General features: G+C 51.4%; 1 protein-coding gene across 1 annotated transcript in view; it reads right to left on the reverse strand.

The window, feature by feature from the left end:
- Dscaml1 (DS cell adhesion molecule like 1) overlaps positions 1–27,588 on the reverse strand; it is a 320,228-nt gene that overhangs the window by 70,771 nt on the left and 221,869 nt on the right. The window contains exons 4-8 of the mRNA XM_052188455.1: positions 18,593–18,739; positions 11,562–11,840; positions 8,726–9,001; positions 6,267–6,563; positions 4,075–4,347 (exon numbers count right to left, since the gene is read on the reverse strand). Coding sequence (XP_052044415.1) covers positions 4,075–4,347; positions 6,267–6,563; positions 8,726–9,001; positions 11,562–11,840; positions 18,593–18,739 — 1,272 coding nt within the window. The remainder of the gene's footprint in view (positions 1–4,074; positions 4,348–6,266; positions 6,564–8,725; positions 9,002–11,561; positions 11,841–18,592; positions 18,740–27,588) is intronic.

A 27,588-nucleotide genomic window follows, 5' to 3' on the forward strand; every position in this document is an offset into this window, starting at 1 on the left:
TGGGAATGAGGTAGGTGCACCTTCAGTGACTGAGTGAACGTAGTAGGTGCACAGTCAGTCATAGAGTGATCTAACACACTGCCAGTGCTTCCCCATCTCTAACACCTTCACCACCACCATCACCAGCCCCATCTGTCCCTGAAGGAGGTTGCTTGCTCTGTGTTCCCAAGGAAACCTGGCTGCAAGCAGAGCATGCTCAGAAAAAGGCAGTTCTGGAGCTTGTGGTGCCCCCTGCCTGTGGGTTCCAGCAGGGCTCCTTCCAAACCACCTTCAACTATAGCAGGCATTCAGGTAGGTGGGTAGCTTATGTCCAGAGAACATCCCAATTTGTTTATTGGAGTGGGACAGGAGCCTCTTCCAGTTACTGATGGGTGAATTTATGCACAGACTTGATAGGGACATATGTGTGTGACTCCGGGATAGGGATATTGGAGGAAAAGAGTCTGTGTGGGGTGAGTGCCCTCTTCTGCTGGCTTGCTTCCTGTGGGTTTCTTGGCATGTTCTCGCTCCAGTCAGAGTGTACCTCCCGGTCCTCAATCTAGCTGAGGGGCTCTCGGAGACTCTGATGTAAGGGGGAGACATTTCCCCACAGAACCGTGCCAAGAGGCCCCAGTTGTGGGCCCTGCCCTTGGTTAATCAAACACTAAGTCTTTGCACCCAGAGATGCTTTTATGACACATTATTACTCAGCTGCTAAGGTCTCAAAAGTCCCCAAGTCTAGGTTGGCTCTGTGTACGCGCCTCTTAGCATCCTGCCAAGGGTGTGTCCGGAAGCCCCGAGACAAGTGCTATCCCCTGCAGCTGGTTCCCCTTGTCATTCAGTGCTGCATGTGCCAAGCCCAGGAATTCCTCAAAGCACCCCTTTGCCCCCTGTCTCCTGCCTTGCTAAGCCTCTCTTGCCGGAACTCTTGATCAGTGTTTCATATAACCATAACCACCCGTAGTTGCCTTTCATGGGTCAGGGATGTCTTTTTACAGAAGGTATTCATGCACACATAATCTTTCACATGCATCTACCCAAGCACGGGTGGGCTAGTGTGTCCTTTTGACATTTGAACGTGCTTGTAGTTTGTACACATGTGTGCACCCCACACATCACTGCACACGTGTGTAGATGCATGTCGGGCATGTTCTGATCTTGGCTCACTGATTGAAAATTTCATTAGCAGACAAGCAGCCCCCAGAAGGAACCGAGTCAGCAGTTGTTTTTCCAGCTCACGAAGCAGCATTGGTTTGGCCGCATCTGGTCCACCAGTCTTGGCTTCCGCAGAGAAGTGGGGGTTGGGGAGGGGGCTTGATACACTGTTGCAGGCTTCCGGTTTCTGTCTCATTCCATCTCAGCCTTTTCTGCACCCTGTTCCCAGTCTGCCCTCTGACTTGATGCACTTTCCTATGTCCAGTAGCCATGGGGTCCGGAGTGTTACCCCTGCACTCACTCCTTCCTTCCTGGAGTCTGGGCCCCTTGCCATGTCCAGGGGCACCTCCTCCTCCCCCCTCCTTGGGGAGCTCTTGGAAGAGCACAGCCGCTAATCAAGCAGCGTGATCATAATCAGCTTTGATGGGCTCTTCTGCAAAAGTGCATTCTAATGAGGTGGGGGAGGCGAGCGGAGAGCGTGGGGTGGAGGAGCTGAAGTGGGGGAACTGGCTTCCAGGCCTTTACACGAGTGTCTGGTCTAGAAAGGAAACAGCGGACCTCACCCCTCCTTCGACTGTGTACGGGTCTTTTTCTCAAAACCATGGTAAGAGGAAACAGGAAGGTTTGCACACAAGCCTGTATCACACATTGACAGACACACAGATACACAGACACAGACATAGACACAGACACAAACACAGACCCACAGCCAGCCAGATACACACACGTATGCCTGGGTATACAGACAGCTAGACAGACAGACACACATACATACAGATAGACACAGACAGGCAGAGAGACAAACATACAAACACATACCAACAGACATGCAGGCACACACACATAGTCACACACGCACACACACACACTTAGCCACACACGCTCACACATACATACATAGTCACATATGCACTCACACAGTCACACACACTAGTTACACATGCACACACACATACACACAGTCACACAGTCACACACTCTCCACCCCTCTCCTCGGGCTGGAAGATATTGTCACTATACTGTCACTACAGGTCCACTGAGTCGCTGGGCCTGAATGCATCAGATTCAATTCATTAGGAGCGATCGCTCCCTGAATGGGGCTGAATAATTGATGAGCAGAGTACAGCTTTCGGGATGTTCCCAGTATGCTGAGGCTTGCTGGAGCCCTGTTATTATTATTTTTTTCTTTTAGCTGACAAACCCGGCCAAATGCTTGCTGGAGCATTGGGCACAGAGAGCAGAGCAGAGGTTAGATGTTTTAATATGTGATGTTTACACTGTACGCTCTCGGCCCATTGCTTGTAACAGAAATGGATACAGGCCTCTGTGATGCCCAGCGGGGTGGAGGCAGGGCAGGCAGGGCAATGGCACATCATCACCAAGTCCATTTGCCCAGGTGTGGGAGATGGGGGCCTGGTGTGTGGGCCTATGGGCTGCTAGGGAAGGGCACGTGGTAGACAACACTGTCATTGCCACAACCTAAAGCAGGGAGGTGGGCCTGCCAATGTGTATCTCAGCTCTCTTTCTCAGGCCTGAGATGGCCATGAAGCCCCCAGTTCTTGGAGCTCACAGTGTGGCTTCCCATAAGTTACTCCAACCCAGACTAATGCCGCAGATTCAGTTCAACAAACACGTGCTGTCTGGCACTATGACAGGTGGCAGGGTGGGTACACAGGATGCACGTGACTCGGCCCCCGCCCCAGAGAACTGCTCAGGGTGAGCCAGATGACAGGAAGGTAAGAAACACAGGGAGGAGGGCTTCCTCCACCTTCTGCTGTGACTGTCAGGTTCCCTGCCTTCCCATCCTGGGGTCATTGTCATAGCTCATTGATACATCATGTGCCCCCAAACACTTTCTCTCCTGCACCCCCTTCCTTGTATATGTGATGCTGCTTCCAGGATCAAAGCCTGGGAGATGTTGGTGTGAGACCCTCAAGGGCACCCCAGGTGTTGGGGCCCTTCTTGGCCTGGTCCTGTGCTCTTTTCTTTCTTTCCATAGACCTTGGCCTCTGCCTGGCTTTCCCTTCCTGGTTAGTTCCCCCAAGCCCGTCTCACTGGAGGATGGATGGCTGCAGGAGAGAAGGCCCAGGTGACAGGGGGGACCCTCTTGGGTCTCAATAGTACTGTCTCTCTTCCACTGTCCTCTGGGCACCACAGGTTGCCTCTTCATTCATGAGGTGGAAGCCAGAGCTGATGCTTGTCTCCTGACCTGCACCCTTCTCCGATATTTCCTGGTCAGGCCCAAAAGTATCAAACCCCAGGCACTCTCTTAGATAACCCTCACTGTCTGTGGATCCCAAATAATGCATTTGGGGAATCCATAACTTGCATTGTCTCAGAGCCAAGGGGCAGAGTGTAGTGGCTCACAGGTCTACTGAATTGTTCCTTTAAAATCAGCCTACTTGTAGATGTAGGAGATGGCTGCTGAGAGGGTGACATAGCCACCTAGCACCCACCCTGACCTCTGCTGTAGCCACCCATAAGGCGAGCAAGAAAGCTATGGTGGGTCAATAGCTGAGTTCCAGGCCTCTGAGAGTTAGCAGATGACCTCTTTCCTGTGACTCCACAGAGGCTGGGGTGGGCACTCTATGCTAAGGATGAAGCTAGGGTAGTTAGTGTGTGCTTCCTCTGCCCTGGCCTTCAGCTGCTGCTCTCCAGTGTGGCCCTGTTGAGTCCCTGGTGGCTTCTTCCTGACATCAGTGGCCCAGTGCAGGCCACCATTCCTGGCTTGAGCCTCCTGTCTAGAAAGCATGCTGCCTCCTTGTGTCTATAGCTGAAGTTTCATATACCCCTCAACCCCAGGTCATCTTTCTTCCAAAGTCCAGGCCCAGTCCCTCTTCCTTGGGCTTCTACACACTGGGGACTGAGGGGAGTGCCTTCTGCCGGACCCCCGTGCCAGCAGCCTGGGAGGCAGGCAGGCTGCAGGCGGGAGGGACCTACCTTTGACGGCCACATGGACGCTCTGGCTGATGGAAAGCTGTGGCTGGATGAGAACGCTGCACAGGTACTCCCCCTCATCCATGCCCTTCTGCACATCTGTCAGCTTGAGGGTCCCGTTCTCAAACACCACCTGGCGGTGGTTATCTGGGAGCAGCAGGGCATCCTTGTACCACTTGATGGAGTAGTAGGGGTAACCAATGACCCTGCAGTTGATGAGTGTGTCCCGCCCGGCGACTGCCGTGATGTTCCTCATTGCCCGGATGCTGGGGGGTCCTGGGGAGTGTGGGGGACAGAGGAGAGGAGGGGCAGGTGGCGTCATGAGCCAGTGCCACTTTGTGGTGGGGCTCTTCTCCCTTGCTTGGCCCCTGAGACTTCCCCTGGGGCGAGAGACTTCCAGGGTGAGGGCAGAGGGGGCACTTTTTCAGCTAAGTGCAGAGGCCAGGATTGGGGGTCACCCACAGGACTCCTAGAACTCACTGTTATCACTGTAAGATGGTTGTAAACAGCTGTGAGGCATACAGGCCTCTCGAAAGAATCCCATCCCTTACTAGACTGGACAAGGCTAATCCATAGCTGTCAACAGGGAACCACCGGATTGGTCCAGGTGGGTCCTTTTTTAGAGAGAAGCTGGGATTGAGGTGTCAACAGGGAGGCAGGGACCTCATGCTTTTTCTCTGCTTGTTCACACTGCATTCACACCCCTCAAAGAACCTCCCGCATAGTAACACACAAAAGGCACCAGGAAGGTCTTGACCGTGTGAGCCCACATCTTGTTTCTTCCAGTCAGGGAAATTGTAATGCGGGTACCTGAGAGCGGGCTGCGAAGTAGGGTTCTGACCATAGTGGCTGGGAATTGGGGGTATCCTCAGCAGGGCTGGCTGGCAGGAGGCATCGTGGGAGTGGGAGAAGGACGCTTAGAGGTCACCATGAAGGGACAGTACTGAAGAGCATTGTGGAAACCTGGTGCTTCTGGTCCCCACCCAGAAGGTACAGGAGAGAACTAGAGAGTCTCCCTCCAGGGCCCTGTAGCTCCAGTTCAGAGAGGGACACAGGGGCTTGGCCAGGTAGTGGGCTCAGATTTGACATATGGCATGGGATAGCTGGCACAGGTGAATTTAGACTGAGTCTCTATCCCGTCCCTGCCTCGGGGCAACTGTTAGCATCCCTGGACCAGGGTCCATTTCTGACATTTTCTCTGTCCTCTGTCCTTGGGTTAGAGGCCACTGGTAGGGTCCAGAGAGCACCAGTAAGACCCAGAAGACTGCAGAGCATCAGGGGGACAGCTCTCAGCATGCTAACTTGGAGAACTGAGGAAGGGAGTGGTCAATACCTTGTGGGCCCCTCTCCTGTTCCTGCAGACTGCCTTTCTCTGGGGATTACCCACCTGGGGCCTCAGTTTCAACCTCACACTCCTGAAGACTTGAGCTTGGTAGTGAGAGCGTGGCCTCGGGGCCTCTGGCTGCCTCCATTTCTAGGGACATTTCAGGCTTGGCTCAGTGGAGGATGCTGGGAATTCACAAGTACTAAAGTTGACTATGTCCTACTTCTATCTTTGTCCTCTCAAGACCCTGCTGGGGGCTGGCAGATGCTAGCAGGTGCATAGAGCACTGGGGGCCCGGAGTGACTTGATGGGGAAGATGGGGTCAGGAGGATGCGCAGGCCGGGTTGTGGGAGGGAAGAGGAGGAGGGCGGAAAGAAGATGGGGGTGGACTGCACCAGACACACACTCACACACAAGAATGGTTGATGGGACTGTGGTGGGCAGGAGAGAGAGAGAGAGAGGAGAGAGAGAGAGGAGAGAGAGAGAGAGAGAGAGAGAGAGAGAGAGAGAGAGAGAGAGAGAGAGAGAGAGAGAGAGAGAGAAGAAGGAGGAAGAGGAGGAGGAAGAGGAAGAGGAGGAGGGGGAGGAGGAGGAGGAGGAGGAGGAAGAAGAAGAAGAAGAAGAAGAAGAAGAAGAAGAAGAAGAAGAAGAAGAAGAAGAAGAAGAAGAAGAAAGAAAGAAAGAAAGAAAGAAAGAAAGAAAGAAAGAAAGAAAGAAAGAAAGAAAGAAAGAAAGAAGGAAGGAAGGAGCGAGACAGACCTCCACTAAAATCAAAATGACAGTTACTAAGAAGCACACAAGAATGACGGTGACCACAAAGATGGCAAAGGAACTCAAAAGCCTATTCTGATATTTAAATGTGGACAGGCACCTCTTACGTTTATTCGCGCCTGATATTCAGCACTGCCCACCGAGTTCCGCGCTGTGCACCGGTACACGCCCCCATCCCGGATCTGGGGACCCGTGACGTTCATGTGGCTGATGGTGGTGCCGTCGGACATGGTGTACTGGTTGGTGCGGTGGCTCCCGTCGCGCACGACGGGCTCGTCGTCCAGGGCCCAGGTGACCGTGGGGGGCGGGGCGCCCTTGGCTGCACACATCAGTGAGAACTGTTCCCCAGGGTTGACCACCTTCTCGCTGAAGGATGAGACGATGCGGGGCGTGCCGTCTGCAGGGAGCGAGGAGCCCCCTTCAGGGTCACCGAGTCACAGAGAGACTAACCCCGCCAGGCCACCCACCCAGGGAGGGGAGGGAGGCAGAGCGGCAGCCAGGATGAAGACAGGCTGTCACATCTGTCTTCACGAGGTGTGATTACTATTGTGGAGTGAGGTGTCTGGCAAGGGCGGGGTCTTTTGAACAGGTTCCTTTATTGGTGGATGATGACGATTACTTCCGTTTCTTCTGGACATGGTGAAGATTAAATGGATTACTGAATTCAGGATGCTCCTCTGTTTTTTGATAAAGACTGCAAGGCTCAGAAGGCATGCGTGGGTGGACTCTAGGTGCGGGTTAGCATGTTAGCCCTAGTCACAGAAGACCTTAAGTGAGTGGTTTAAAATGCAAGTTTCCCAGATAGGGTGGAGGTGATGGGAGTCTGGCTCCAGCCTTAAGCCTTGGCTAACCGTGTAATCTAGAATGAGGCTGTTAGCTTCCTGTCCAACCTTCTGACCATGGAAGGTGGGGTAGAGTTGTCACCCTGATCCTCCTTCCTGGAAGGATTCGTGTCAGGGATTAAAAAAACATTAAGCACACTGTACCCCATACATATGTATGCTTATTATATCTCAATTAAAAACTATGTCTGGAGTAGCAGTGTGTGCAGGTTATTTCAGCCCTCAGGAGGCTGAGGCAAGAGGAGGGTCACCAGTTCAAGGTCAGCCTGGTCTACATAGAGAGACCTTGTCTAAAAACTAAATACATAAATAAATAAACAGATAAGAAAGATCAGATAATAAAAGTAGATGCTTGAAATAAAAATAAATAAATAAATAAATAAATAAATAAATAAATAAATAAATAGCAGGGCAGATGTTATAGTGTTGTTGATACTCTTCGATGTTACACAGCATAATGCCGATGTTTACCAGAAATCTGGCCAGCCTGCCCAGCCCTGTCCCTACCACTGGATGGAAGAGATGCTTGTCTAGAACTGGGGAGATCCTGATGCTTGCCTGAGCCTGGGAGTATGTCGTGCCATATGACCTTTGGCCCCTCTTCTTCCTTTCCTCCCTCCCTAGGTTGGCCCTGCCTTCTTGCCCCCAGGGTCATCTTCCACGTGTCTGTCGGCTCTCCAGAGCCATCCTCTAAGGTGCCAGAATTCTACCCAAGGCAAAGGGTTGGCCCCTCCAAGTGAAAAGATGAGCTATCTAGTGGGGTGCTCCTAAGTGGGAGGCCCCCCGAGATGATGGGAACCCACTTCAAAGGAACCTGCACTGGGCTGGCGTACTCTTTGGGAAGAGCAGTAAGGGACTGGTTGAGGAAGCGTTGGGGCTTGCTGTGCACAGCCCCGTGGGGAGAGGAAGGCACGAGGGTCCAGGCTCAGTGACTGCCCAGCTGCCAGGCCTCAAAGGTACTGTAGTGAGACTCCCCTGTCCCGCCCATTACGGGCCTGGGGTTGACATCTTTGTGAAAGCACCAGCAGTGTTCCCTTATTGCTGTATGGTTTTATAGTCAAAAGGATCAGCTGGAGACACGCAGAACCTAAACTTGTTGGAAGGTCGGGTTCCTGACAACCCTGAAGGCCCTTTCCACTAACGAGCAAGAGGCGTCCCCTCTGAGGTCTCAGCCTGGTGCTGGGGTTCATGGTGGGGCAAGGGGAGTGTGAGCTTGATTTGGTTCTCATCTTTTGGCTAAGCACCTTGCCCTGTGCACAGCATGAGCAAGCACACCCAGAAGTGCTGTGTGAGGAAGCCTGGGTGGTGACAGAAAATAGAGTGGGGACGGAGATTCCTGGTTGGAGACAGACAGCCCGTTGAGAAGAGGCCTCAGGTTGGAAAGGATTCCGAAGTTCAGAGGTTCCTGGAACCACAGCCTCTAGATCACGAGGAAACCCCTCTACTGAGAAAATTCTAGTAACTGTTGAGGGCATCGATAATATATAATAATATTGTTTATACCCTTGTTCACTAGACATGCCACCAAAGCCTTGATTCTTCACCTTCAAAATAGGGGACATTAGCAGGGACCTCCACATAGGGCCCTTGCAAAGCTGACACGAGGACATGGGGCCTGCCTTATGTGCACTGAGCACCACACAGACGCCTCCAGGCGTGCACAGCACCTCTTGGGGGTCTGCAGACCCGCTCTTCCCCGCCACCTGCACCCTCTCACCTTCCAGCACAATGATGGCGAAGTCCTGAGCTGTCTGGGCCTTGCGGGTGGCGAAGCACTGGTAGGCTCCCGAGTGGCTCTTCTGTGCCGAGGAGATGAGCAGAGTTTCATTGCTGAGCCCGCGGATGGAGATGGCCTCGCCCGGCAGCACCAGTTCTGTGTTGCGGTACCAGCGGATGGTGAACTCCGGGGAGCCCGTGAGGGCGCAGGATAGGATGACTGTGCTCCCGATGCCCGTCTTCAGCTTCTTTGGTGTCAGGGTCACATGAAGAGGGTCTGGGTGGGGCCAGGAAGGCACCAAGGGAGGTGGGAGGAGGAAAGGCATAGAAAGACCTTAACTGTGATGGCGAACAGAGGCCACAGTCCAGCTCCACCAACACGCCTGTGTGCAATTTAGGGCTAGAAAATCCCCTGCCTTGGGCTGCAGTTTACTTATGAGGCACCTGTAGGTACAGACCAGGAGTTCCTGTGGGTTCTCTTATTCTGATAGCCTCTACCTCCCTAAGGTGGCTCCCTCTGCTTAGGCAGAGCTTCAAGACTCCCCCAGCTCCCCCAGAAGCACAGGACACTGACCTTCATGGCACCTAGAAACCAGAAGGCACACCTTTTCCCTATCAACAGCCTCTCACACCCATGCAGGCCACCAGCCCCCTGCTTTCTGCTAGTCTGATGTCCTTACGTGCATCTGGGGCGCCACCAATCATCCTCTTTGCCGGAACTTCCATGGATCCCCAAACTCAGCATGGTATTCAAGGCAATGACTCCCTAGTCCCCCGGAGCAGGCTTTCACCTCTCTTTTGGACATCTGCCTCCTCGCTGTCATGGAGCAGCTCTGGAAGGCCCTTCTGTCTGTCTTCTCCGTGATTGCATGTTGGGGACAACCTCTACCCTACTCCAGGTAAATGCACGCCAAGCACCACAGCTTTCTGGGCTGTGGGGAGGATGTTGAGTCTGGATCTGGCTAGGGAGTCAGAAGTGAGGCTGGAAGGCCAACAGAAGCTCCGCTGTGTCTGTGGCCCACCCAAGGGCGATAAGGTAGTAGGGGGCGGAGGGTCACCTTGACCAAGCTTTACAGCTCAGTGGACTTTGCTAAGGATGGAGGAGAATCACCCTAGACGGATCCTGCCCACAAGCTGGAGTGACCTCAGACAACTGTCATGCAGTTGATTGATACAATGTACAACTGTCACACATTGTTGATACAATGTTCAGGGACTCAGGCTGACACTACCCGCCACCTGCCACTGAGAGAGGTACCCAGCTCCTTGGTTGCCCGGTCATCAGAAAATTCTGAGTATGAGAGCTCAAGGGAGCCTCTGCATCATACAGATGCAGGCCAGATGAACCGTCAACAGGATGGGTGGTGCAGAGATCCCCTAGGGCATTCCTACCCCACCCTTCTGCCCTCTCTGCCTCTGCCTGTGCTCTGGGGCTCATAACAGGAGAGGTCTACAGGGCCTTCCTGCTTTCCTTAGCTTCCAGGCCCCCTGGACTCTGCTGGGAAGAGCAGGGAAGGGCCGGACTCTATATCCAAAGTAGCTCCTCATGCACCTATCTTGGCTCTCTCTGCTCAGTGTCCGGTCTGATGGATCAGGGCTCTTGTCAGTTATTATCCTTTTTTTAAAAAAAATTTTATTTGATATAATTTATTTACATTTCAAATGATTTCCCCTTTTCTAGCACCCCCACTCCCCGAAAGTCCCGTAAGCCCCCTTCTCTTCCCCTGTCCTCCCACCCACCCCTTCCCAGTTCCCCGTTCTGGTTTTGCCGAATACTGTTTCACTGAGTCTTTCCAGAACCAGGGGCCACTCCTCCTTTCTTCTTGTACCTCATTTGATGTATGGATTATGTTTGGGGTATTCCAGTTTTCTAGGTTAATATCCACTTATTAGTGAGTGCATACCATGATTCACCTTTTGAGTCTGGGTTACCTCACTTAGTATGATGTTCTCTAGCTCCATCCATTTGCCTAAGAATTTCATGAATTCATTGTTTCTAATGGCTGAATAGTACTCCATTGTGTAGATATACCACATTTTTTGCATCCACTCTTCTGTTGAGGGATACCTGGGTTCTTTCCAGCATCTGGCAATTATAAATAGGGCTGCTATGAACATAGTAGAGCATGTATCCTTATTACATGGTGGGGAGTCCTCTGGATATATGCCCAGGAGTGGTATAGCAGGATCTTCTGGAAGTGAGGTGCCCAGTTTTCGGAGGAACCGCCAGACTGATTTCCAGAGTGGTTGTACCAATTTGCAACCCCACCAGCAGTGGAGGAGTGTTCTTCTTTCTCCACACCCTCTCCAACACCTGCTGTCTCCTGAATTTTTAATCTTAGCCATTCTGACTGGTGTAAGATGAAATCTCAGGGTTGTTTTGATTTGCATTTCCCTAATGACTAATGAAGTTGAGCATTTTTTAAGTCAGTTATTATCCTTAAGTACTTGGTTCGCCACCTAAAATGAAGAGACCGGCCTTGCTGTGTGGTACCATTAGTACTGACTCCCTTAGCCTGGCACAGCCTACCCCCAACAATCCGGGAAGCTTTCCTGTTCATAGCTCCCCACAAGACTTTCATAGCCTGATTGATTCCTGGAGAGAAGACCACCTGGCAGGAGGTCACAGACACCACCGATGGCACCAGGACTGAAAAGCAGGGTTGGTGTTAAACCATTTGCCTCTCCAAACTATAACCTTCCCTCTCAGCCATTAGACACACCTCTTGGGGCAGCAGGAGGCAGCAGCAGGGCCTGCATGGTCCTGGTATTACATCACACAGAGGATGAGTGAGCCCAGAGGCTCCTAGGGATGCAGAGAGAGGCTCCTGACTCACCGATGACTGTGAGGATGCCATTGGCCTCTGCTGACCCGAAGGTGTTGGTGACCTCGCAGATGTAGGTGCCGCTGTCCTCAGTGCGCAGGTCACTGATGGTCAGCCCTGTAATGCGCTTAGCCCAGCGGCTGTCAGCAGGGAGAGGTCTGCCATCTTTGAGCCAGCGGATGGCAGGGATGGGGTAGCCGGAGGCAGCACAGGGCAGCTCTACTGCGTGGCCGGTCCACACTTCCTGGGAGTGGAAGCCATCCAGGATCGTGGGGATGGATTCCGCAGGGTCTGGAAAAAGAGAGGGTCAGTGGCTGAGGCTACCCTGGGCAGAGGAAGGTAGGACTGCAGGGAAGCAGGCCTCCAGACAGAAGCCCCTTGTCCATGCTCACAGTGAGTAGGCTCCAGAGGGTAGCATTTCCAGGGGAGTGCATGTATCCTTCATGTGTGTGCCTAGACCAGGCTGAGCCCTGAGAATCATGTTTGTGAACCAGGCTTCAAGGATGACTCAGGACATGGCAGAGCTCAAAGGGACAGAGAGGATGACAAGGGAGAACATGGATGGTCTCTTCACCCTGGTCTCAGGACACGAGAGCAGTGGGTATCTGTCTGGGCCTCAAAGCAAACTAGAGATACCTTCCAAATGGGTGGCAGTCGGGGCGCCCTGCCCTTCCTTGAAGTTTTAGTCATGAGCCTAGTGGCCTTCAGTGGCCAAGCCAGCTCCTCGGTCCCTTGCCCAGCCTCCTGTTCAGGCTCAGGGTGACCAGTGTACACCCCAGAGTTCAGAACAGTAAAGCAAAGAGAAGCCAGCACCTGGGAGACGTGAGCCTATGTGGTGGAAGACCTGGGCCCCGTGAAGCGAGATGTTCCTGTCATTTATGGGTGGTCAATGTTACATGTTGAACTTAAAAACATTGTAGTGTGTGTGTGTGTGTGTATGTGTGTATGTATGTATGTGCACGCATGTGTGTGTGCACGTGTGCATTTTTGAACACATGGGTATGCATATGCCACAGCTTATGTGTTGAAGTCAGAGAACAACTTATAGGAATTGGTTCCTAGGGCTCTAACTCAGGTTGTCAGGCTTGGTGGCACCTTTGCCCTCTGGGTTATCTCACTGTGCCATGATCTTGGATTTCTGATGATCTTGCCTTTACCCCATGAATCTTGGAATTACACGCATGTGCTACCATGGCCACTTTACTCTTTTATTTTTTATTTTTTATTTTTAGTTTTGTCAAGACAGGGTTTCTCTGTGTAGCCCTGGCTGTCCTGGAACTTACTCTATATCTGTAGACCAGGCTGGCCTCGAACTCAGAAATTCTCCTGCCTCTGCCTCCCAAGTGCTGTGATTAAAGGCATGCACCACCACAGCCCGGCTGGCCACTTTATTTTGAGATCGAACCCAGGGCATCCAGTATGATGAGCAGACACTTTACCAACTAAGTTGTATCCCCAGCTTGCCCCCGGCACACCCTTCTTTTGCTTTTCCCTTCTTTTCTCTCTGCTTGGTAGTCCAGGCTTACCCACAGTGCTCAGCGAGCCTCCTGCCTTATGAGTGCTGGGATCCACAGGCGTGTGGCACCAGATCTGGCTTCAACCCCACCTTTTATGCTGACTCTCCCACTGTTGTCTAGGACCTCTCCCTGACTGTAGCTTGTTCTCCCCTCTCCTCCCGAGCCCCACAAAGAGGAGCTGGGTCACCCAGACACCCAGCCAGTCTGCTCTGCACAACCAACTCTCGCTCATTGTTCCCCAGCCAGCCTTGCGGCTCCATGCGCACTCCTCCTCCTCACTGCTGCCATTCTCACTGGACTCCCACGGAGTTTCCTTCTTTCCTTCCCCTTTCAAACAACTCCTTCCCATTTAAAAAAAAAAAAAGAAAACGCGTAAAGTTATTGTTTTTTTTTTTTGAACAGGTAATATATGCAGGTGCGAAGCTTCAGAAAGCCGAAGAACATAGATGGAAACGGGGTCTCCCTCAGCCCCTGCCTCAGCCCCTGGCCTCAGTCGGCTCACTGTCTTGCCCCTCGAGGTCACAACTGTGGCTACCTGTCTTTTTTTAATAGCAGCTGCCGCAGGCCAGGCCTCCATCTTCCCAGAGGACAGACAGGCTTTTTGAGGCAAGGTTGACCTGTGATGTCCCTCCTGTGTCCATTGTGGAGTGGGGTTCCTGGCGGTTGAACCTTCTGTTTCTGGGGGAGGAGGGGATGTGACAAGCAGGCAGTCAGAAATGGGGGTGTGCCAGCGAGCTGAGTTTGCTGGATAAACTCCACACTGACAACTTCATAGACTATAGCTGCCTGTGACTTCAGAGCACACAGAGAGAACACAGGTCACTGAGACCAGAGAAGTGTAGGGACCAGCCCAGGGTGACATGGCAGACCAGAGCTCTGAAAGCAGCTCGCTCGTGTCCTTGTTTAGCAGCTGGGCCCCAGATGGAATAATCTAACCGGCTGGATGGCGTGGACAGGAGCGGCTGACCGCCGCACGCTGCTTTCATCCAGGGCGGCTGTCAGCTCTTTGCTCTTGTTCCTTGGAGAGGAGTCAGGCCAGGAGTCTCTCCCAGAGAAGGACTTTCTAGAGCCACTCTCTACTTGTGGCTGGGACCCAGGAGGTCCAAGTGACAGATCTACCTGGTCTCTAGTCTGCCTCAAGGCTTTGGGTGAGTCTCATGACCTCTGTGCTGAGTGTCTCCCCTGCACGGTGGAGGTTGGTTATGGTACTTCCATATTTTACGTTACTTTCCTAGGCAACGCGTGGCAGACTGTGTGCCACAGAACCTCACAGACGCAGGAGGGGCAGATGCGATGATGATTACCATCTGATGCTCAGCCTCCCTCCCTCCCTTCTAGATCTGCTGTCCTCTCCCCTCCTGCACCCCAGTGGGAATGGTTGATTGGTTGGGATCAACAGAGCCAGTGCCAGAGAAGAATTACTCAATGTGACACTTAATTGATGTGAAATACACAAATTCCATGGCACAGGGCAGAATTTACAAGCGGAGGGGCTGCCCGGGTGGCCAAGGAGGGGCAGGGTAGAGGGGAGAAAATTAATCACCAAGGCCTAGGCGTGAAATTAAATTCCGGGGGTGGTAGGGAAAAGAAACCTCTTTCATTACCAGGAAGCAGAGACGTAAAGGGCTATGGCGTGTACACGTGACATCCCATGGGACTGGGCGCTGCCAGCATAGGCACTGGGCTGGGAAAAGACAGCCCTGCCTGAGGTAGTGGGGCCCCCAGGTCAAGCTGCTGGGATGTCCTTTGAGGTCTGAGCTAAGGCTGGAACCGGAGCACATAGAGTCTGCTCCGTGGCTGTTCTGCATGTGCTGGGGCATGGGAAGCTGGTTTCACATCCTGTTTGGTCCCTTGGTCTCTGTCTCAAGGTGAGGCCCATCCTAAGTCTCTGAGATGTTGATGCTGCTTAGGAGTGCTTGGGGAACTCTCTAGAAAGCCCCACGTCATATGGAGGAGGTGTTATCACAGAGAATTCAGGGCAGACTTAGACTCTTTCTGTAACTGCCTTGTTTAACATAGAAAACAGAAAAATAAAGGTTGCCTACTCTTATGCCCTGTCTTGGGAATGTGACGGGGACAAGAGGACAGCGTAGGACCAACAGGGCAAAGACACAGACCTCCCTGCCAAAGCTGACTTATGGAGGCTCCCCAGGCATCAGGTACCACTGAACTCCACACACCGTAGCCTGTGGCCTCCCAGTGACTGCCCAGCTAACTGTATTTGCCATTTAGCTAACTGTATTTGCAGTTCTCTTAGACTTCACTGGATGCTTGGTAGCACAGCCCGCAAAGGGCCTCGGCCTTTTTGCATCATCTCCAGCCCAAGGTGTGAGCCCCTCCTTGTCCCTCTCACCTCCACATATAAGGAGCCCTTTCATGAGCTCATAGGCCTTAGAGACACGGAGCAGGTGCTTCCCGGGGATGGGCTGGGCTTAGGGAGGGGCGTGTAGGGGTGGTGAGCCGGTGAGCCTGGCAGTCAGAGCTCCCCTGGTGCCTTTTCCCTGCCTCCCTCTCAGATCGCTTGCGTTTTTGCAGAGACAAGCAGCTTGCAGACAAGCTGCCTTGTCACATCATATCACATCAGGGTCCTGCGTCACTGCGCGGCCTCCCCTCCTCTTCGCTCCTTGCTGTTCCCTTCCCTTCGGCATCTTCCTTCCTTTCCCCCACTTCCCTTTGTCTTTGTATGTCTCTCTGGTCTGGGTCTAGGTCTCCTCTCCTGTCCTGGACCGATCTCTTTGGGCCCAGGCCTTTCTTCCAGGATTGTCCAGACACCTTTATATCTGACCTCTGTCCCTTTAGGGTTTTATCTCTGAGTCCTTAGAGGCATGGCATCTCTCTCACAGTTCCCCCACCACTCCTTTTACAAACCACCATGATAGTGTAGGACGAAAAAGAAAGGCTGGCACAGCCTCCAGCTTCCAGAATCTGTTCTTTTGAGGGCCCCCTGCCTAATCCTCAGTCCCCCACCCCCAAAGCTGTAGGTCTGGCCATCCGAGCAGAGAATGAAGGATTTGATGGAGGAGATCGAAGCAGGCCTGGAATAGGAGCTCTCTGTGCCCCCACCCCTGCACTGTATGAGAAGCATGCAAATGAGATGCAAAACACCATGCAAACAAGGCTCTGTAATTTGGAAGCAAACCACTCCAATGAAACACACTCTGAGTTGGCTACAGATTCAGAAGTCCTACCACACGGTCTGTGCTATGGCCAAGTGTCATTGACTCGCCACAGAAGCGTGATTTCCATTGCTGCTCCCTAATGCCATAAATGTTTACTTGGTGCGCACTGTGTGCTGCCCACAGGACCAGACATCAGAGACGTGAGGGTCAGATTGGGCAGTCTGGTTATTGCCTCCTGATTCCTGTTTTCTTAATCTTCCTTTCAACCGTGCTGGGCACATGAGACGGGTCCTGGGGAGTCACCTGTCATGAGGGTTGATGTCTCTAAGCCATAGATGGCAGAAACAGACAGAGTAGCCAAGGCCTTTTCCAGAGCCTGGAGTGGGATGTGATCTCATGGTTTTAGCATCCCCAAAGTGAGCTTCTTTCCTTCTTTCTTTCTTTCTTTCTTTCTTTCTTTCTTTCTTTCTTTCTTTCTTTCTTTCTTTCTTTCTTTCTTTCTTTCTTTCTTTCTTTCTTTCTTTCTGGTTTCTTGGATTTTTTTTTTTTGAGACAGGGTTTCTCTGTATAGCCCTGGCAGTCCTGGAACTCACTCTGTAGACCAGGTTGGCCTTGAACTCAGAAATCTGCCTGCCTCTGCCTCCCAGAGTGCTGGAATTAAAGGCGTGCGCCACCACCGCCCGGCCCAAAGTGAGTTTCTATCAGTTCATCCTCCTGTCTCTTTCTGCCTCATCTCTTCAAGGTAAGGATGTTCAAACTGCAGGTCAATGCTCTTCCTCCATCCCCTGTCCCCAGGAGGCTGTGATATCCATTCTGTGAGTTGCAACCAGCATTGAGGAAAGTCAAAACAGCATGGGGTATGGTAGAAAACATTGGGGCTGAGGATGAAGAGTTGGGAGTGTGCTTGCATAGCATGCATAACCCTCAACCTGTGTTGTGAAATAAATGTGAAGTGGTGGTCCTCAGGAGGTGAGAGCAGCAGGATCAGAAGTTCAAGGGTATCTCTGGGCAAGTCTGGACTACATAAGACTCTGTCTCATAAGACAGAAAGACAAAACCAAATTAAACCCCACAAGCAACAAAACCCACATGGCAGAGAGCATCAGAATTGTGGTATGGTGATTCATGCTTACGATCCCAGAACTTGGCAACCTGAGGCAGGAGGATCACTGCGTGTTCCAGGTCAGTGTCCCTCTAAAAGAGAATCCTCCAACAAAGGACATGTCAGAGCCTGTGCTGACAGTATGGGGAAATCCCAGTGTGCACTGTACAGGTGCCATAGAGACATCTGTCTGTGGATGGACATCAGATATTTTGAACCTGCTTGTGGAGAAGGCCTTATAAAGGGATATATAGAAGCCTCGCCCCCCCCCTTTTTTTTTGCTAGAGGTGGTATGTGGGTGATCTGTAGACCCTCCTTTGACTTCAGCAGAAGGGGACTGCAGCTGGGGGACTGGTGTGGGAACTCTGCCTGGGCCCTCCCACTGGCTTGACAGCTCAGGTAGGACACTTGGCCCCCCTTGGAAATGCAGAACATTGCACACACCTCACAGGGCTGTGGGTGCTGGCCAGGTGGCACACGGAGAGCTATGTGGCACACAGCAGGCAGTTCATGTGCTCCATTTTCCCTCAGACATACAACCACACCCCAGAACAAAAAATCTAGAAACATGTATTATAGTCTGTTTTCCTGTGCAGTGAGGCAGTCTCCAAAAAGTGTATACACACACACACACACTTATATACTAACACACTCACATACATACCCATACACACTCACACATTCACACACACATATTCACACACTTCAGATACTCACATACAAACAGACACACACACTCAAAACACATATTCACATACTCACATACATATACTTATATACACATACATATACAAACAGACACACACACACACACCACCACCACCACCACCACCACCACCACCACTACCACCACCACCAATACAAACAAAACTCCCCAAAACAATAAACAAACAAAAAAAAATCCCCAAATCTTCGGTAACACATAGAGATACAAGGAAGTGAAAAACCCTCCTGAAATCTAGGCTCACAGTTACTACAGATTTTAACAATGAGTTTCCTGACAAAGATGGCAAGAAGAGGAAGTGGGGGCAGTGGCTGTGGGAATGGAGAGAACGCTGAAGTGTGCCTGAGAACCAGAACCGCTGCTGACACGCGGAAACCTTTCAGTTCATCAGGAGAGCCAGGTGTGTTCTCACAGCCCCTGGAAAGAAGAGACCTGTAGGAAAGCTCTGACTTCAAGGCTACTCGGCCCAAGCTGAACTCTCTCCCAGTGGCATCTATGCCCACGGTCATCACTCTTTCTCAGAGTGGATACACAGGGCATCCCATATCCATGGAGGGTCAGTGCCCTGCGCGAGCGCCTACCTGTCACGGAGAGCCGAGCCCCGTTGCTTTGACGCGTCTCCCCACTGTATTTGTGCTGAGTAATGCAGCGGTAGGTGGAGAGAGCATCTTCCTTCTGCACGTCCGAGATGTACAGTCCACCGCGTGATGTGATGAAAAACCTGTTTTCTGGAGACACAACCAGATAGAGCTGGTTAGTTCTGCTGGGACAGCTCTGGCTGGCAGGTGGCCCGCTTGGAGCTATCTTGGAAAACCAGGGATGAGGTGGAGTGGCCTCACAGCTGGCCATTGCCAATAGACAAGATTTTTCTTTTTAAGACTTATTTATTTTATGTATTGTTTTTATTTATATGAGTGCACTGTGGCTGTGTTCAGACACACCAGAAGAGGGCAACAGACCCCATTACAGATGGTTGTGAGTTACCACGTGGTGGCTGGGATTTGATTTCAGGACTTCTGTAAGAGCAGTCAGGGCTCTTAACTGCTGAGCCATCTCTCCAGCTCCTGGATCAAGCTTTTAGCCACATACCGACACAATGAAAAGCAGACATGATAATTTTTTTAGTAGTAGTCACTATGTAGCCCAGGCTGATCTTGAACTCAGGATCTTCCTAGCTCTGGCCTGAAGCACTGGGAGTGTAGGTATATGCTAGCTACCTGACAGAGAATCGGGTGTTAGAGTCAGACAGTGAAACCCATTGGGTGTCACCACTCGGTTTTTCTACTTGGTAACTGTGCCATCTTGGGCTTGCTTAGCTCCCTGAGCCTTAGATATACAAGTGCAGATACTCCTACATTGGCTGGATATGTCAAATGTCTGCATACAGGAAGTGCTCTTGCAGTGTGGGGGAGCCCTCACATTTCCCACCCTTCCCTAAGAGTCCACAGAACTTCCCCAGTCATTGCTGCATGGCCCTTGAAGTGCTAGGCTCTATTTTAGAAGAGGAAGCAAACACATACTGAAGTGACTGGCCCGGACTACACAGTCACTGGACTGTGGGGTTCTGATTCCCAGACTTCTTTATGAGACTAAGAAAAGCTTAAATCCTTTCAGTACTGGGGCTGTAGAGAGGCAGATGCAGTCATTACCTGCGGGCCTGAAGAGCCACCTCACAGCTCTGGGTTCACTTTGGTGCCCCTGTCCCAGCCGTTCCTGCCTCACCGGCTGGCATTTGGCGGGAAAGCAGAGTGGACGGGTGGTGGGGCCCTCACATGGTTGCTGCTGTTGCATCTGCCCGCAGCAGAATGATTCTCTCTGTGTAGGGTCCAAGTGAACCTTGTTCGACTCTGAGCTGATGAGAGCTGACCTGAGGGAAGATGTGGCCGTGGGTTGGAGTGTGTCTGGTGGCAGCCTAGGACTCTGCTCACTGGGAGTGGAGGAAATCAGATGGGGGCCACCTCTGGTTTTTGCTGTCACATGTAGGTAATCGTGCTTATCCAGGAAGGATGGGTCAGGGTGGGGAGTGATATGAGCCCATCCGCAGGGCACGCTCTAGGAGGAGAACTTTTTGTGGAAGCCCACATCTGACAAACTGGGCTTTCTAGAGGTCTGCTTCCCTTTCCCCGGGGCAGTCACAGCCACTCTCCCATCCTAAGCAGAACAAGCTTTAGCTGTGGCTTACTCTATAAGGGATGCTCTGTTAGGCTTCATGTATGCCCCAAGCACACATTTAGAGTTCTTGTGTGTACATGTGTCTCTCTCTCTCTCTCTCTCTCTCTGTGTGTGTGTGTCTGTGTCTCTCTCTGTGTGTGTTGTGTGTGCACTCTTGCTTGTGGACCAGAGGACAACGTTGGGTACTACTCCTCAGCAGCTGTTCATGTCTTGCTATTGTTGTTGGTCTTTAGTTGTCTCTCTTTGAGAAAGTACCTTGACGCCCTGCAACTCACCACTTAGGCTAGACTGGGATCACAGGCGAGCATCGCACACCAGGGCTCTGGGGATTGAACTCGGCTGAGCACATTCCTGAGTGAGCATCTCCCCCACATTTACAGTTCTGAGTATCTAGAGGTGAGGATGGGACTGGGAGACACTTTCCACCATAGAGGTCACAAAACTAGGGGAGGACAAGGTTAATGTTCTTGATAATATCTTTGAAAAGGTTTTCTGGGCTTCTTTTGAATAGTTATGTTCTTGATAATATATTTGAAAAGGTTTTCTGGGCTTCTTTTGAATAGTTATTTATTGATGTGTGTGGTGTATGTGTGTGGTGTGTGTGGTGTGTGTATGTGTGTGATGTGTGTGTATGTGGTATGTATGGTGTGTGTATGTGTGTGGTATGTATTGTATGTATGTGTGTATGTGTGGTATGTGTATGTATGTGGTATGTCTTTATGTGTGTGTATGTGGTGTGTGTGGTGTGTGTATGTGGTATGTACGATATGTGTGTGTGGTACGTGTATGTGTGTGGTACATGTTGTGTGGTGTGTGTGTGTGTGGTATGTATGATATGTGTGTGTAGTCTGTTTATGTGTATGGTACATGTTGTGTGGTGTGTGTGTGTGTGGTGTGTGTGTGGTATGTACGATATGTGTGTGTGGTGTGTGTATGTGTGTGGTACATGTTGTGTGGTGTGTGTGTGTGTGTATGCAGTATGTATGTGTGATATGTGTGTGTGATGTGTTGTATGGTGTGTTTGTGTATGTGTGGTTTGTGTGGTGTGTGTGGTGTGTAGGGTGTTTTTGTGTATATGTGTGTGAGATGTGTTGTGTGTGGCATGTGTATGTGGTGTGTATGTGTGTGGTATGTGTGTGTGGTGTGTGGTGTGTTTGTGTATGTGTGTGGTGTGGGGGTATTTGTGTGTGTATGTGTGTGTAGATCAGAGGACAGTTTGTGGGAGTCAGTTCTCCTCCCACCATGTGTGTTCTGGGAACTGAGCTGTGAAGCTTCGCAGCAAGCGCCCTCACTCATGGAGCCATCTCGCCAGTCCTCCATGGTTATTTCCTCACTCTGGCTTTAAATAACTTCATCAGTCTGGGCTCTTCTCAATGGCTGCTGGTCTAACTACAATTCTCCTCAGTCACTTCTCCCTTCCTTCTTCTGCCCCCCTTCACCCCTCCCCTTCCCCTCCCCTCCCCTTCCTCCTCCACTTCTCCACAGTGCCCTGGGCTAGCACCAGCCAGTCTCTCTTTGCCAAGTGTGAAGCTGTAATGAAAGAGTTCTGCGGATCCAGGTAGCAAAGAACAGCGCTCCCTTCACTCCCTTCACGGCAGACACTGGTAACTTTTCTGGTTGGACAGTGTGACTCAGGAGACCGGCCATCAGTCAGCTAAAGCCCTGATTTATCCTGTGGACCAGTTACCCTCCCCTGCGTCCTCTCTGACAGGTGGCTCTGTGGGCTCACTCTTAGCCCGTCCCAGGGTCCAGCTGCCTCTGGTTGGGAGTTCTCCTAGCTGATCCCACGGACGCCTGCAGCCTTCTTCCTCTAAGTGCCCAGGGAGAGGGCATCATGGGGAAAGTCAAAAAGGGAGGGGAGGGGGCTGAGTGACTGTTAGCTGTCCAGGAGAAAAACAGACCTGCCCTAACCCTGTATGTTGTGCTGCGACATCCTAAAGCCAAGTTCTAAAACCCTCTGGACATTATGTAATTGGGACTGGGGTGCAGAGCTATGTATGGTGTCACTGTGGATCAGAAGACGATGAGGAGGAGGAGGAGTGGTGGGGACGCCAAGAAAGACATCAAAGCAGTGTCAGCAGCTAGCACAGACCCCAGCCCTGGTCAGCCTGGACCCTATGGTCCTGGCCCCTAGCACCCCAGGACCCACAGAGCCCCATGCTACTCGGATTCTGCACCCAGAGTGGAGGGTGGGTGGGTGATGCTGCTGCTGGTGGGGATCTGGGTTTCTATAGCAACCAGCAGCTGCTGCATCGGATGTTTCCCATCTTTCATTGTCCTCATTTTCCCCTCCCTCCCCCCTTGCATATTTAATTGCAGTTGCGAGTTCTCGCTCTCTCTCTCTCTCTCTCTCTCTCTCTCTCCCAGACACAGTGTGTTTTGCTCCTACAGAAACAAAGGCAGGCTGCAGCCCAGAGACACAGTGTGAGAGGGGAAGGGGAAATCAGGGGTATTATGTTAATCCCCCCTGGAGGGGGCACTCAGCTACAGTGGTTTGCATGTTTGATGAGAATCAGAAGCAGGGTTGAGGGTCCCTGCTGGGGACAGGAGGCTAAAAAATGCCTGTGGAGGAGAGCCGGAGTCTTGAACAGTGTGCTTAGCCGAGGACGACATAGCTAGCTGTAGGCCTCAGCCAGGCCAGGGCTCAACGATATGCTGGCCTCCAATGATATTTGGTGGCCATCATGGCAGAAGGGGTGTTGGCTTGAGATAATCAACATCTTTGGCTCCTGCTCCCCCGGAAAGCAAGAAGTATCCCTCTGCAGGCAGGAGTGCAGCTGTCCCCTGGCCATTTGCAATGCCTTAGGTAGCTGTAAGGGTGGGTTGGGGCATGGATCAATTTTTGGTTGATAACGTGGTGGGAGGGGCTGATGGACCAAGCTGGCGGGATCCTAGCTGCCGGACACCTGAGTGACCACTATGGATGTCAGCAGCATCCCAGGGGGTTCATGCCAGTGAGTCACCCACTCTTAGGCCAGAAGAGCAGGATGGAGAACTGTGCTTAAAGTATGAACTCTCCTTGCCACATGACACCTGTCACCATGCTCACAGACATAGAAATGACGACTATGGTTAGCTGGCCCTTTTTTTCACCTGTACATATCCTGGCCCACGTTGTCATTTTCTTCTTCGGTGGCCTTGACAGAACTTGCACTTTCCTAAGAGTTAAATATTTATTGAACATCTGTTATACACTAGGCAATAAGAGGACGATGTAGACCTAGGTGCGCAGGCGCGGAGAATTCCCTGGAGAGACGGAGGGAGGGGCTAACCAATGTATCCCCAGCCAAGAATTGACAAGGATCACTGTTAACCTTGGGAAGCTGAGAGCTGGGAAAGACCCCACTCTGTGTGGACTAGCTCTGTCCACACCTCTTGCCTACCCAGCCTACAGAGCTACTGAAGGGGCACATCTCTGCTGTACAGAGTCATGCAGCCTGTGCATGTGGCGTCTCGGGGACACTGGTACAGCACAGGGTGTCCTCTCTCAGAGTCTCTGCTTCTTACTCATCCAAGGAGGGAGAGGATCAGGGGAGTGGTTTCACAATGTTAATTCACTATTCTCACCCAGAGAGCTTTCCAGAATCTTGTGGGTGTGGAGGTCTGGAAACAGGCTTTGGGGAGATATTGGTTTATGCTGCAGGGGGGCCCCTTGGTCAGAAGCAGTTGGAAGGACACTGCCCACTGAGCATGGGCCATCCTGCTCCCCTTTAGGAGGGTGAGAAAGGACAGAACACACAAGTCATGGTTTCAGGGGTGGGGCAGTTACATAGGGGTGGGACAGCAGGCTTCAAGGCTGCATCTTATGAAGGAGGCAGGTAGGTCTGGCTTTTGGCAGCTCTCTGGATTCTGGAATCTAGTTGCAAGGACTTGTGTGTGTGTGTGTGTGTGTGTGTGTGTGTGTGTTGTACATGTTCATGTGAGTATATATAAAGACCAGAGAGCCATATAGGATATCTATCTGTCTGTCTCTCCAAGTCTGGGTATCTCACCAAACCTGGAGCTACAAATCCAGCTAAGCTGTCAGGTCATTCAACTCCAAGGCTCTGTCTGTTTCTGTCCCCAAATGCTGGGATTAAGGTACGCATGCCATGCTTGTCTTTTTATGTGGCTGCTAGGGATCCAGACTCAGGTCTTCATGCCTTGCTTCAGAGATAGGCCAAGGAGCAGGAGTCTGAGAACACCAAGCCCCACCTTCCTTGTGCAGGTGCTAAGTTTAGGTGGCAGTGTCTTTCTTGTCTTCTCCCAGAAGGTCAGAGAGCTGTGCCTCAGAGAGTCCTGCAGCTGCAGAATTTACCTAGAGACTCGACTGATGGAGGCTTTATGAGAGAGGGCTTGACAGGAGAAGTCAGCTTTCTAGGCGGTGCCTCTTGTTCTCTGCCTTCTGAAAGGCACCTGGGGGCACAAGAGGCTGAGACTGCCGGAGTGGCGACTATGCAGATGGCCAGATGGCGCCTGAGGGTTTGCGGAAGGGGGTAAACTGTGCTGATTCAGCCACAGAAGTAGGGTATGCTTTGCAGCTCCACCCAGCCCCCGGCTTGTGCCTTTGCTTCTGCAGTCTGTCCCCCAAACCACACCCAGAGTGACAATTTCAACCCAATTCAGACCACCGAATGTACTAGTGATGGTTCCTCAGTGGGACCCTCTTTTACCCAATGTGACAGTGGTGCTTGCCATGACACAGACACTCAGCAGATACTTCCAGGGTAAGTGAGCACAGTCTCTAACCTCCAAGGAGGTGCCGGTGGCTGATGCACACTCCTCTTCCAGGTTTCTGAGAGTTCCTACAGCGGCCCCAACTTACCACCTCATCTACGACACTCAACTGGACTTTCGTTTGTTTAAGACAGGGTCTAAATCTTAAGCCCAGGCTGGCCTGAAACGTATTGTGTATCCTAGGCCGACTCCATATTCATAAGGATCCTTCTGCCTCAGCCTCCCAAATACTGGGGTAACACGTGTGAACCACCATAGTACACTTTAAAAATGATTGTTTCAAGCATGGAAAAAAGTCAAGACCAAGCAAAATGGAAGTTGGTCAAGAAGAAAGAAAGAAAGAAACAAACAAACAAAAGAAATACCCCCCCCCCATGATCCTACCATTCCACTTGTAAAGAGACAGGAAGTAGGCCGTATCCATAGCAGTGTTGATAACAGCAGCCAAGAGGAGTCACTTGTAGATGAGAAGATAAGTCAACTACATGCTGTATATGCTTGGACTACTATGCGTCCTTGAAAAGCAAGGACATTTTGATTCATGCTTCACTGTGGGTGAACTCTGAGGACACAATGCTATAATCAAAAGAAGTCATATCTTGAAAGACACACATTCTGTATGTCTGTCTACTCAGAGGAAGTTTTTTGGAGTACTGAGCCAATAGAGACAGGAAGCAGAATGGTTATTGCCAGGACTTGGAGAAAGGGACAGGTAGTGGTGGAGTGAGCAAGCACAGTTTTGTAGAGTGAAACTGAGGTTAAATGCTACTGAGTGATGGTCTCCTCCTTCTTTAGCATGGTTGCGCCTTAGAGACTAGAGCCTGGTGCTCAAGGCAGAAGCTTACACTCTGGGAATGCAAGAGCAGCCAGGAATCCTCTTCCCCATATATGTAATAGGGTGCATAGCTGGGGCTCTGGAGGAAGGACCTGTGCTTAGGACTTACAGCCCTCATGGTTGCTGTGCATCTTGCCTTGAAGAGGGATCCAGGCTGAGCTCGTGAAGGTCATAATTTGTTCTAACCCAGCAAGGAAGACACCTTGAGGCACATGTATCCATGATCTTGGGTTCCTAGATACTAAAACCATTAGGATTAAGTTCATTAGGCCCTTGGTCTATAACATCATGCTTTTGTTGCTCAAGGAGACCTACAGGGTCCTCACCTAGACTATCAATTCCAAGAGACCCTTCCCCAGGTAGGGAAGAGGTGCAGATCCTAAATCCAACTGTGCAAGTTGAGTTTCGAGATGAGAACAAAGGATGGGTAGGAGAAGGCCGTCTGAATCCTACTGTGGGCATTGGGGGCTAAGCCCTGAGAGAAAAGCAGTGAGGCAGAAGGAGAGAAAGCAGTAACTCAAAGACACAGGCAAGGCCTCATGTGTACTCCCAAAGGCTACTACTGCATGTTCTCACACCAGAAAGTGAGGCAGAGTATACCCCTGACCAAAGTGGAGATGTCAGGAGAGGCCTCTTATCTCTGTGCCATGGAATCAAGTAGCCTGAGCGGACACACCTATGGCAGAAGAGACTGGAAGAAAGGTAGGTTCCGGTCCACACAAATGTGGGAGGATCATGCACACTCAGAAACTGAAACTGGAGCTGGTAGTGTTGGCTAGAGAGGGATTTGCAGAGGAACAGTCTCCTGTGGAAGCCAGCAGGTCTAGACTCCCGGCTTTCTGTTGCAGGGGATCCCAAAGACTTGTGTAGACACCATGGTCTCATATTCACATTAAGTGCAAGACCAGGCTGGCCATGCCAGGTATCTAATGGGTGCCATGAAGCACCAAGTGTTCTCTGGTTGTGTAGAAGTGTGAGGATGTGGGGCGGGGGGAATAACCTCATTCATCCTCCATTGTTCTATGCTAAGGGGACAAGTGGCTGACTCTGGAGGAATGATTCCTGCAGGGTCTCATTTAGATTTAGTTTCTCCTGCAAGGCTAGAGAGTCACCATGGTTATCCTCTAAGCTGCTCTGTCCCTTGTTGAATGCAGCCCTGAGACCAACCTCGCTCTGAGTTTGGCTGACCTTGCATTCATCACGTCACCCTTTAGGTCAGCCGTCTCCCACTTCCTTCAGCCATGGAGTTCCAGTAGGTGAGGACACTTTGTTGGTAAAGGTTCCATGGCCTCAGTTTCCCTGAATGCTGAGAGAATGCTGAATGTGTGAGAGCCTGTCTTAGGGACTTGATGGGCTCCCCTCCACTATCTCAGCAAAGATGAAGGGCTCAACTCTCTGAACTCCATCTCAGTCAGCAACCCAAGGGCTGCAGAAGACAGGGGCCAATCTTTACATAACCCCTGGGTCAGAGTCACTTTCCACATAGATAGAGTAGCCCTGTGATGGTGCTGGCGGTACTCAGCACATTAGAGGGACATGCCAGGTTCCACTTGCTCCTTATCACTCTTCCTGGGCCCACGGCACGGTGAGAGGGGTCAGAGGGCCAGGCCTCACATCGTGCTCCACTTCCTAGCTGGAGATCGTGGGAAGTTCTTGAACTCTCTGAATCCATTCCCTGTTAGAAGTAAATGAACTTAAAAATGTGCCTAACAGTGTGGCTGAAAGGCAGCAAGTGGTTAATACGCTAAGCAAATGGTCTCTGGTGACTCTGGGAAGTGCAGGGGTTCAGCTATAAACCTGAGTCTCAGCCTCCAAGTCCAGGCTCTATCAACTATCTCTGTTACCTCCTTCCAG

The sequence above is a fragment of the Apodemus sylvaticus genome, chromosome 7, assembly GCF_947179515.1.
Source record: "Apodemus sylvaticus chromosome 7, mApoSyl1.1, whole genome shotgun sequence".
Taxonomy (NCBI): Eukaryota; Metazoa; Chordata; class Mammalia; order Rodentia; family Muridae; genus Apodemus; species Apodemus sylvaticus.